The 12944-nt window shown below is 35.0% G+C and overlaps 2 protein-coding genes and 1 pseudogene across 2 annotated transcripts; 2 read left to right on the top strand and 1 right to left on the bottom strand.

Moving 5' to 3' along the window:
• The window catches only part of LOC141674571 (glycosyltransferase family 92 protein RCOM_0530710-like), an 87111-nt pseudogene extending 85916 nt beyond the window's left edge, over window positions 1–1195 (bottom strand).
• Window positions 1196–2834: 1639 nt separating this feature from the next.
• Window positions 2835–3721, top strand: LOC141674570 (uncharacterized). The gene is made up of 2 exons (XM_074481281.1): window positions 2835–3056; window positions 3152–3721. The coding sequence occupies exons 1-2, from the start codon at window positions 2835–2837 to the stop codon at window positions 3719–3721; spliced, it is 792 nt and encodes a 263-aa protein (XP_074337382.1).
• A 1546-nt stretch (window positions 3722–5267) lies between these two features.
• LOC141674569 (putative mitochondrial protein AtMg00310) lies at window positions 5268–5654 on the top strand. The gene has a single exon (XM_074481280.1). It carries the CDS (start codon window positions 5268–5270, stop codon window positions 5652–5654), a length of 387 nt encoding a protein of 128 aa, XP_074337381.1.
• The last annotated feature ends 7290 nt before the right edge of the window (window positions 5655–12944 follow it).

Genomic DNA, 12944 nt, shown 5'->3' with positions numbered 1-12944 from the left:
ATTACAAACATGACAGAAGGAGTTCACGACAAGGATGAGATGGCATGTCAAGACGGGAAGATGAGGCAGGCATCCTAGACAACATCAGCAGAAGTGGTAAGCATCTGGAATCGAAAGTCAGTCTATGGATTGCTGACTTTATAGGAGAAAGACTAGGAATGCATATCCATGTTATCAACAGCTACAATTTGGAAGAGAGAAAAGGGGGGAAGTTGGGGAAAAAAGAGGAACAACCAAAGAGATAAAATGAAGATGGAGGAAGGATAAACGGAGCAGGAAAAACAGATACATAACAACTTGATTCAACACACTACACCAACTCGAGTTTATTTGAGAAGAAGTCCTACAAATACAAACATAATACCAGAAGCCTAAACATACAATCATATGTAAAAACATTAGACATGGTACTCGTATTACATCATGTATGTTAGTAAGAATTCTTGTAATCTCCATCATTCATATAGTGAATCACATTTTTGGTTGGGTATCCAATCCCACCCGCGGTTTTTTCCCGTTCTTGGGTTATCCGCGTCACCAATCTCTCGTGTTCAATCTATTTACATTGTTCATTTTTAATCATATTACGTAAAATATAGTAGATTAATATCCTTAGCATTTAACCTCTCTAATTTTGGTAAATACACGTATACACACTCAAATATGGATACATTAGCAAATCTCCCTGACCTCAGATTAAGGCCCTTGACAAAAACAAGGGTGGTATTTTCGCGGTATAGAAAAGATTTATAAACCAACGATTTCCAGTAGACTGGACCTGGAGAAAGTTTGCTTGCAGATTTGAGGGCAACTGATATAGTTGATCCACGTGGCTAAAGTGGGCACCACACGATCAGACTCCCTAAATTATCTTCATTAATTGTTAGCGGCTTGAGCTTGATCTTAAACCGATATGAGTTTAGAAACCTCATCTAATAAGGAAAATAACCTGTGAAGAAGAGGCGAAGAAGGGTGACAAGGAAGAGAGCAAGGCAGAAGAAAGCTTTCCATGGACCTTGTTTCCTCCTCATTTTCGGTCATCTTTCATCACCTCCCCCTTCAACTCGATTTCTCCTTCTTAATCTTTTCTATACCCTTAATTATTAAAAAATTGACAGGTTTTAGTCTATATGTGTTGTTTTGTTTGTGCACTTAAAACCCACTCTAGAAATACTTAAAAGGTGTTGATCGAATTCAGATTGGAACCAAGAGATGGATACAATATTATATTATACAAATAAGTCCAACAAACCGAAGGATTAGATTAGATTAGATTAAAATGAAAGTGATGGGCTACTTGTTATTTCTTTGCTTTTCCTTTTTTCTTTTCGACATGCGCCCCTTAATTTTTTAACAATCGCAACCAGCTTTTTACAAATGGACCTGGTTTGGTTAAGGTATTTTAAGTAATTATTCATAATTAATAAGTCTTGTCTTTTGACATGGTAAGATAAGTGTTCTATGTGAGTTTTCTTATTTATTTTATCGTTCCTCAATTATCGGATAATTAATAATTATGGATAGCATAACATAAGCCATGAATGAAATCCTGCTGAAAGATGAGGAAGTGGGAGGAATAGTTGTGGGTAATTTTGAAGCAGGAGATATTGATGAGAGGCAACTGGTGGGAGATGCAAATCTATGTCTGATCGGCAGATTTTTAACGGAGGGGATTTTTGACTTCCAGGCAATGCAGCAGACGTTGGTGGCATTGTGGAAGCCTGGAAAAGGTGTTTATATTAAAGCATTAGAGGCAAATCTCTTTATGTTCCAGTTCTATCATGAGGTTGACATTAAACGAGTAATCGAAGGAAGCCCATGGTCCTTTAACAGGAAGGTGTTACCTATAGCTCGTATGAAGGAGTCTGTTAATCCCAGATATATACCTCTAAATTCTAAAGACCTCTAGGTTCAAATACATGATATGCAGACTGGGTTTATGGTAGAGAAAGTAATAATGGAGATTGGAAATCAGATCGGTACTTTCATCAGCTCATGCCCAAATAACTACAGGGGAGTATGGCGAGAATACATGAGGATTAGAGTAACCATTGATATTGGAAAACCATTAAAAAGAAGGATGAAAGTTCATAAGTTCAGAAATGAATGGAGTTGGATCACATTCAAATACGAAAATGTCCCAACATTTTGCTTTATCTGTGGAGTGTTTGTACATTCTGATAAGTTTTGCAGTCGGTTGTTTGAAGTTGTTTGAAGTATCAGGAAATGAGATAAGCCGACCTTATGGCCCTTGGATGAGAGCTCCTCTACGCCGTCCAAATATGATTATTGGGGCTAAATGGTTGAGGGCTGGTGTGGATGATGTTTCGTTTAATGAGGTGGCTGCAGGTGGCGCGTCAGGGTCAAGCTATGGGATGATAGTTGGAGCAGAGGAATTATATTCTGAAACTATGGGAGATGCTAACGATAAGCTAAAAGAAAGGGATATTCTAATCCATAATTCAGGAGTGAACGAAAAATCAAGAATTTCAAATTCTGTGAAGCTAGCGGATGGAGGGAAACAAAATAAAGGAGCAAAAAGTGTTATTTTGGAAAATAAAAAAAAGGAGGACAGATTCGGGTAATGAGGATGTCATGGGACCAAATACTGAAATATAGCAGGAGACTGATAATGATGAGTCAATAAGCATGGATCATGACATTAGGGCCTGGCCAAAAAACGGATATGTGGCGGGTTCCGAAAACCGGGCCCGCCTAGCGCCATGAATATTTTAAGCTGGAATTGTCACGGGCTTGGGACCCCATGGGCTTTTCAATTCCTTAAGGAACTGGTGTTCCAAAAGAAACCCAATTTTATTTTCACATATGAAACTATGCGTAAAAAAGAGAAAGTCGAGCAGGTGAGGAAAGCTATAGGCTTCGAAGGAGCTTTTGCTGTGGATTGTCAAGGGCTGAGTGGTGGAATAGCAATGTTTTGGAGGAATCAGAATGGGATAACTTTGCAATCATATAGTAATAAGCATGTGGATATAATTGTCGCAGTGCATGGATGGCGAAAGTTTCGGTTAACAGGTCTGTATGGAGAACCAGATAGGGCGAGAAGAAGGAGTACATGGGACCTTATAAAACTTTTGTATGAGCAGAACACTATGCTCTGGTGCTTAATTGGAGACATGAATAATGTCCTTAGATAGGCGGAAAAAAAGGTGGATGTCTTTATCCAATGTTGCTTATTAGGGGGTTCCAGGAGACTTTGGACGAATGCAACTTACACGATATAGATCTTCAGGGGTATCCGTACACATTTGAAAGAGGCCAAGGTATGGTGAAATGGATAAAGATTAGGTTGGATCGTGCATTAGTATCAAGCTCATGGACAACAGCTTTTAACGAAGCTAAACTGGTGAACTTAAAATATTCAACAACAGATCATTGCCCGATACTTCTGGAACCAGTTACTGTGTATGAGTGCCCAAGAGTCAAAATATTGAAATTCGAGAATGCCTGGTTAAGAGAACCAGTTTGTAAACAAATTTTTCAGGACACGTGGGGTAATCACCAAAATTATCCTATCCAAGAAAAGATAAGAGTCTGTATACAGGTAGTCTCAGCATGGGGTCAAAATTTTACTGGTAATTTCAAGCAGCGAATTGCTCATTGGAGGAGGGTGATCAACAACACAAAGGGCCGTAGAGATGAAGAAGCGGCAGATAGATATAACGAGGCGTGTAAAAATTTGAATGAAGCACTAGTCCAATAGGAGGTCTTTTGGAAGCAAAGATCAAAATAATTGTGGCTTAAGGAGGGAGATAGAAATAGTAAGTATTTTCATGCATCCACAAAAGCTAGGAGAAATAGAAACTATGTTCAGGATCTGAAGAATGGGGAAGGTGAAATGGTGGACTGGGATGGAGGGCTAGAAGATGTGATGATCGATTATTTTAATGTATTGTTCAAAGCTTCAAATATAGTATGAGAGGAAGTCGTGAATTTCATTCCTGGTAAGATCACACATGAGCAGAATGTAAGTTTGAGGAGAACAGTGGATGATCATGAGGTTAAACAAGCTCTATTTCATATGCATCTAGATAAATCCCCGGTCCGAACGGCATGACCCCGAGTTTTTATCAGAGGTACTGGAATATAGTGAGGGTGACATTGTTAAAATGGTCAGGAACTTTTTCATAACAAGCTCCTTTGAGGAACATCTCACAGATGCTAATATAGTTCTGGTGCCAAAAAAGCAGAGTCCGCAGTTCATGACAGACCTTCGTCCGATATCTCTTTGCAATGTAACTTATAAAATTGCTTCTAAGGTTCTAAAAAATCTGCTGAAAGGGGTGATAGATGGAATAATCTCAGAAACACAAAGCACGTTTATTCTGGGTCAGTTAATAACTGACAATATTATGATAAACTATGAGGTTATGCATTATATGGGAAGGAAAACGAAGGGAAAGAAAGGTTGGATGGCTCTTAAATTGGATATGAGTAAGGAATACGATCGTGTGGAGTGGATATATGTATATGCGGTTCTTTGTAGAATGGGATCTGAAGAGGAAGTTGTAAATTTGTTCATGGAATGCATAAGGACAGCAAGGTATAGCATCACTCATGCAGGTCGAGAATTTGGAGACATAGTGCCTGAGAGAGGCCTTCGACAGGGTGATTTGTTGTCTTCCTATTTGTTTCTTATCTGCATGGAGGGATTTTCAGCATTGATTAAGAACTATGAAGGTAAAGGCCTGATCCATGGTATAAAGGTAGCTCGGGGTGCACCAGCAGTGTCACATATGGTATTCACAGATGATAGCTACATATACTGTCGGGCAAATAAGGAAGAAACATTTCAGGTCATCAATCTATTGTCTACTTTTGAAAAAGCTTTTGGTAAAAAAGTTAACAGGGAGAAATCAAGCATTTTCTTTAGTAGAAATGTAGAGGAGGTGACGAGGGGAGAGATCCTGAATGTTATGGGCTTTCATGAGGCAGATGACAATACAACGTATTTGGGTCTACCAAATCGTATAGGGAAGAATACAACAGCAAAATTGGGGTACTTGAAGGAAAAGATGTGCGCCAAAATTAACAATTAGGATGAGAAGTTGTTAAACATGAGTGGAAAGGAAGTTCTGTTAAAAACGGTGGCTCAGACTATGCCAAATTATGCAATGAGCGTTTTCCTCCTCCTGAATGAAATATGCAGAGATATGAAGAGGATGATGTGAAAATTTTGGTTGAAATCTAATTTGAGGAAGGATAAATGCATTCATTGGATGAGTTGGGAAAGAATGAGCAAGTCAAAAATGTATGGTGGTCTCAGTTTTAGGCAGTTGCACGACTTTAACGTGGCTTTGTTGGGTAAACAAGGATGGCGCCTCATTACAAATCCAGAAAGCCTCGTTGCAAGAATATTTAAAGCTTTTTATTTTCCTCAGAGCAATTTCTTGCACGCTAAGCTTGGTTCTAGTCCTAGTTTTATATGGAGAAGCGTGTTTGAGGCTCAAGACATGATCAAGAATGGTCTGAGATGTAGAGTGGGAAGTGGTAATTCAGTTAGCATCTTAAAAGATCCTTGGTTGCCAGATGCTAGGTGCCCTTATATTACTTCAGAAAATGAGGCATTAGGCAATCAAATGGTGTTAGCTCTGATGGTTATAAATGAAAGAAGATGGGATATAGAGCTCATTTAAGACATTCTTAATGATAGAGATGCAAGTCTTGTTGTTGCAGTTCCTTTACATGAAAATGAGGAAGATATATGGTAATAGAGAAAAGAAAAATTAGGGTCATATTCTGTGAAATCAGCCTACACTCTTATTCAGAAAACTAAGAATCACAATTGCTCTCAAGGGAATACTCGCTTCTGGAAGAGGTTATGGAACCTGAAAATTCCACCTAAAGTCAAAAACTTTTTGTGGAGGGCCACTATAGACTGTCTTCCCATGAAGGATTTGTTGCGCATAAAAAGGGTAAATGTTGATGGTTATTGCCCTCTTTGTAATACTGAAAACGAGAGCATAATGCATGTCTTGATTATTTGTTCATTTATAAAATCATGTTGGGAAAAAATAGAAGAATGTAATGGGAACGATCCTCAAGATTCATTCTTGTTGTGGATGGTTAACGAGTTTGACAAATGAAAAGTTGATCAACGAATGATTGTTGCAATGTTGCTTTGGTCAATCTAGAATTGCAGGAATGATCTAGTCTGAAAATAAAGGGGAAAGAAGGTGAGTGATGTTGTAGTTGTCGCTAAAGTGGTTCTTAGTTAGTGGGAAACAACTCAAGATAGAAACTTCGATCAGACATAGGGTTTTATGACACCTGATGATAAAATATTCATCTTTATATATATATAATAAAATCCAAGTTTGTATAGACTATAAAATTTCCTTATTTAGGTTCTGTGTTTTAAAAAATAAAATTAAAGTTCATGTAGAAATATAAACAAAATTCAAGTTTATATAGAAGTAAAATTTTATTAAAATTCTATTTGAAACTTATAATAATTAAAACTTATTTCAACTTATTTGAAATAGAAAAGAAAAAAATTGCTACTAGCATATTCTAAATGGAAAAGACTTATAATAATTAAAACTTATTTTAACTTATTTGAAATAGAAAAGAAAAATAAGTTAATACTAACTTATTCGAAATATAAAAGAAATAATAAATTACAACAACTATATATAAGTGAAGATTCTTCGAAAATGATGATATTTAAACAATTCTTTGCATACAAATAGCCAGGAAGGACCCATAACCATGTAGTTAAAAGAAATCAATAGACCTTCCATGTACAAATCTTTGATATTATTTATCATAACGTTCCTTTTTTTATTTAATTTTGCAGGTCATCGGCTATCGAGTGTGAAGTCCTAAATTTTAGGTAAGGCTTTAATTATTAAAAATTATATTAATTTATTCAAGATAAAAAAATTTCTACTGACATATTCGAAATGGAAAATACTAATAATATTTAAAACTTATTTTAATTTATTTGAAATACTAAAGAAAAGTAAATTGCTACAAACATATTCAAAAAAACAAAATTCAACAACTATAGGTAAATGGATATTCTTCAAATATGTATGATATTTAAATAATTATATGCATGCAAAGAGTCAGGAAAGACCCATGGTCATGGGAGTTAAAAGAGACCAATAGACCCTCGATGTATAAATCATTAAAATTGTTTATCGTAACCCTATTTTTTTATTTAATTTTGCAGGACGTTGGCTCTTTAGCGTATATTAAGATATACAATACAATACTCTTTATTTTTAGAGGTTTGCATCTGTTTATTTTTTAATATATAAATACTTTTTGTCTAAATTATAATAATTTTTTATTTGTATTGTATTTAATAGGGGGACGACTTAACCTAAATTTTATCTAAATTATAATATATTTTTTTATTAGTATCGTGTTTAACGGGAGGGCAGATCAAACTAAATCTTATCTAAATTTAAATAATTTTTTCATTATTATTGTGTTTGACAAGAATGCGGCACAAATAAAATTTTATCTAAATTTTAATAATTTTTTTATTAAAATTGTGTTTGACCGGAGGGCAGCTCAAACTAATTTTAATCTAAATCATAATAAATTTTTAATAGTATTGTGTTTGACGGGAGAGCGGACAAAGACGGCGGTACATACTAGACCTTATTTCTAATCTTGAGTGTTCCATCGATTATCTAATGGTTGAAATACCGTTTGTTATAGATTTACTCCATGGAAACCTTTGCTAGGTGTGGCGCCCTCCAAACCCGGGTCAGAAGTTTGGGGTCCACAACACATATACAATATATAAACCTGAATAAGAAATATTATTTGCAATAACTCTGCTTTACATAACCACGGATCGCAACAGGTTAAAGTGTGAAAACAAGCCACAATCTTAACCTTTATTACAATGTACCAAATCCCAACTAATTGAACTTACAATTGATAATAAAATCATTCTTACAATCTGACTATCTCTATACCGCATGAAGCATCTGCTAGCTCGATTCAGCTCAACTGGAACCTTAGCCCGCACTTTGGACTGAGGAACTTCACTATCATCCATATTCTTTTCAACTGTAAAATATATAAAAGAATCGCAAGGGTGAGCTAACTAGCTCAGCAAGTCATAATAGTAATAATTGAGGTTAAACAATGATCAAATGAGATGATTCAAAGGAATCAAATTTCTTTTTAACTAATCATTAGAATTGGATATTTATTTTAGGTTTTAAAAACCAAGGTTAGGCTGCTGATCAATCACACACTAACCCCGAGCAAGCACACAGCACTGCTCTAATTACTGGATCCAAGGCACACATTGGCCTAACTTGACCATTGGTATGGTCTGACCACGAATATGGTCCACATATATAAAAACTATCCAATCCTAAAGCGGTTCAATATGATAAACGATATAATTCAATAAAACAAGTTCATAATCAACGATGGTTAAACACTTGCATAAAAGCATAAGAAAACTTATGGATATCTCAAGGGGATTTCAGGGTATGTATAAGAAACGATTTTCAACTTGTACCAGCATCCGGTATTAGGTCAGAAATGATTTTTCAAGGTATAGTTCTTTGATGTTATAAAGAATGGTTGTAGTATAAAAGTTTCTGTGTTTTCAAACAATTTTGTTTCAGTATTTGGTGTTCGGTAGTTATACCTTTGGGGAGTAGTATCATATTGGTGTGATTTGATATCTGAGGATCAACAAAGGATGGTTTACAAAGAATAAGTCTTACGGCTCAAGATCAAGAAAGAATCAGGGTTCAAGGGTAAGTAGTTTAAAACACTTGCATTATAAAACAGGAGTTACGTTTAATAATAGCAACATGTTATGAAACAGTTCGAAAACATTGGTAATATGTCTTGAAGAAAAGTTCAGAAATACTTGCCTTACAAGGCTTTACAACTATTACTGATCAACTCTGAGCCGACTCTGCTACTCAGGCTCTAACTTCCAACCACTAGATCACATTGGATTCGACTTTGACACTCAGGTCTTTTTGTTGAAACTCTACTGAGCTCGTCAACTGACCACTAGGTTATCTTTAGTCCATTGTCCACTTTCAGGTTCCCGACTATAACCTACAGGGTCGAAATACCCTACGTTAGACGCCTAGGTATGCTTGACATATCCTCGATACTAATTCTTACCCAACGATATTCAAATCCGACTCGTAATTATTCATATTAGAATAACACAGAAACAATTAGGGTTCACATTCTCGAAATCAATCCAGTGTTCATTTTCAGAAAATACGTATACTCGTCATTTTACGAAATTAGGGTTACTGTGTTTTGGTCAAAACATACAACACAACATCCAACCAGGTTCTGTATGAACATACGTATATGTATTTACTTATACTTGTCTGACGTCCCGATAATCCTTGGATACGCTCCCATATTTCCGTAGTTCAATTTTCTCGGAGATCGGGTAGCGTCCCCTTTGTTTATCGGACTACCCGTCGAAATATCAATCGACGTCAAATCCCAGACACAACAATCACAACAATTATCCAATCACATTTCAATTTCACAAATCCCAACCACTGATTTAAACCAACTAATTATTATTATTCGCGTTTTTACATTTATTTATTTTAAAATATTAGGACTCAGAATCGCGTCATCACAGTCCACCGTTCGCTCATCGAAATTCATCGCGGATGGCGGCGAAACCCCGGAGGTACCCAATCAGATTTCCAATCCCGGTTTCGCCAATCACATTTCAGAATAATTATAAATTAATGATTCGAAATCAAGGATGTTTCATTCAAATATACCACAAAAATTATCATATAATTCGAACAACCCAAATAATAAGGTTCGAATTAACACTGCCCGCAACTATTATTCGCACATAACAACATCTAGAGTAACCAGCCAGAAAAATGTCAATAGGCCGGAGAAACAAACCGAAAAGCACAGAGGACCCAAGCGGCAATAAAAAAAATCACCTCCCTGAGAATATATACTCATGTATACACGTAACTGGAAAGAAGCCAAAAGAGAATCGAGCAACTGATTACCAGAACACAGTCATGGCGTCGCCAGAAAAGAGCAGCGGCGACCGAAGCCGGAGAAAGGAAGGAGACAAACGAGAACAAAAGAGGCTCCCTGTGTTCTGTTGTTTTTTTTAAAAAATAAGTCATAGCTTGCCACGTTTCAAAATGATTGAAACTCAGCAATTTAGTTAGCCTGCATGTGATACACGTGTCCTGGCTCACTTTTACACAATTTTTGATTCGTTTCCTCGGGTAATTTTACGAATCCACTACACTTTAAAGTTTATCGAAAATTGCAATTTTAATATCAAAAATCTCTAAATATTCAAAAGTTCATAAAATAAAATTTTCATAATTTTTAGAGTATTTTTGAAACACAACTCGTACCCGTATTTTACAATTAACGAACTGAGCTGCACTTAAAACAAATTCATAAAATCACGGAAATAGTCTTAAAATGTTACAAATATCTCGTATTAAATAAAAATGTAAATTTCAAAATTTTAAAACAATTTCGGAAACGCAATTTATACCCGCTTTTAACAATTAAACGAAACGACGCGCGGGTGAGATTAATCCCTAAAATTCCCAAAATAATTTTAAAATTCTCAAAATAATACGAACTTTATAAAATATAAGTTTCATGATTTTTGAAGATTTCCATAATTAAATATGGATTTTACCATTAAACCCACTCAGAAAATCATTTATAAATAAATAATTAATGAAATATTGATTTCTCAATTTTATAAAATCCTAAAAATAATTATTGTAATTATAAAATCATAAAAACAATTTTAGAAATATTCCCAATATTTATGCAAATAAATTTGCACTGAATCCACTTTTGAAAGTGAAAACAATTCAATATGATCCCATAATTAATTGCGCAGACAACCCGATACATCATAAATCACACCTAGATAACAATCAAACAACACATAGCGGTCATAACCAATACACATATTTTAATTTAATAATTTCCATAATAATCACATATTTAAATAATTCAAATATACACGGGTTGTTATACTAGGGAATATACCATTTTATAAATTTGGTTAACTATACAAAAATTTAGGGCATGGGATAGTCAATAAGTCACAATATTATTTTTAAATATCATTTATTATTTTGAATTTCAATTTTTCAATAAGAAATAAAATTTTATTAATTTTCACTATTTGACAGAATTGTCCGAATTTTGAATAATTTTTAAAAAAGCATACTTCAACACAATTTTCGATTAACTGAGACGGATTCGTCCGAATTTCGATTAATTGACCGATTTTCAGAACAATTAGGGCCAGTGAACAAAAGTAATGAACACAAATATTGTAATAAGTTTCATTTATTATTTTTATTTTTATTTTTTTTGCTAAATAATAAGTTTCATTTATTTACTTGCAAGGAAATATATACACTCTCCATCCCTTGCTTGTATATATAATTCACCTAAAACTTCACCTATTATTGTGCCCCAATAGATGAAATAAGAGGGGCGGCTGCTTGAAACGATAAGAAACACTAGATGGTTGATACTTTAGCCACATGCATTTCCCAGCAAGCTGCCTCATCAAATGGGTGGTCATGATCATTAAATTAATATCATCAAATATATTTATTTTGGGTTTGACCGATCCTCGTATCACGGAATCTGGTTTATTCTGTGACAAGTCTAAGCCACCAACAAACACCACAATAGTTGCAACATTTGTGGAGGAAGGAAATGGAGAAGATATTTGAGATTGTATCCAACAACAACTGGGGTCACAACAACAACATTATTAACCACACTAGTACTAGTAGTATTATACCTATATTATGTATGTTTTGTCTGTCTTGTTATGTATCTTGTTATGTTGTTAGCCATATTGAGTAAGCTTGCTGTGGGTGATGGTTTTAGTGTTATGGAAGTAAAGGGTGTGTTTGGATTGGCATATTGTGTTATCAATCTTGTACGATATAGACATTATTATATATATTGAATATATAACTAATTCAAAAACATTTCTAATTCTTAAATTACATAGGCATATAAGAATTTAAAATTAAATAGGAAAAGGGTTTGAGAAAATAAACAGAGATTGGATTTAATCTAGAGTCCAGAAAACTGTCTCCTTAAAGCGGTTTCACCCTGCACCATCCGTGTTTAGCGACCTGCTTCCCAGCATAAAATGAAATACTAGTATAATCGATAAATCGAAAATAATCTCAGCGAACTTGAACTGAGCCCGAGAACTATCATCAGAATATTTGGAAAATTTAAGACTGAAGAAACCGAGAATTAAAAGGACGACCCTTATTTTCTCGACTTAATCCTAAGACTCTATTTATAAAGAGAGGCTGGAAAGGACTTATTTTTTTCGATGTGGTACATGGTATTTATAATAAAAAATAAGGAATAGGTGTGTGCTACTCTCGATGTGGTACAAAAACCACTTTTCACATTAAAAGGTCGCACTTTGGAACATCAGTTCGCATTCACCTTTTACTCATTTTGAGCGTGTAAATATGCGTTGGAATCCCCTCGAAGAGGAGAATATATTCCAATAAATACACACCACTAATACATAATTTGTATCACTCATATAGAGTCTCAAAATTATTCACAACTTAGTCTAAAATTTTAAGTTTGTCCAACAATCCCCCACAAATGAGATTGATGGTCCAGTAGCACGCACCACATAGACAGATAGACGTGGAGCTTTACTTGGTGATAGTTCTGGTGGTCAGATATAACATACGATAGGTAGAGAATGCTCCTTGAACCTTCGCTCGAATGAGTATACCGACTTTACTGGTAGACAGTATGACGCGATGTCCTTGAACTGTTCGACCGTTTGTATATACGATGATATACTTATCACTATATCTTTTCTGACTCATTCAGTTCTCATGATTATGTCCATTTTGGCCCTGGAACATCGTCCTGGTTCTGCAAGAGTTTTT

Source organism: Apium graveolens, chromosome 7, assembly GCF_009905375.1.
Source record: "Apium graveolens cultivar Ventura chromosome 7, ASM990537v1, whole genome shotgun sequence".
NCBI classification, from domain to species: domain Eukaryota; kingdom Viridiplantae; phylum Streptophyta; class Magnoliopsida; order Apiales; family Apiaceae; genus Apium; species Apium graveolens.
The sequence above is the reverse complement of the archived record's forward strand: the minus strand, read 5'-3'. Positions and strand labels throughout refer to the sequence as shown.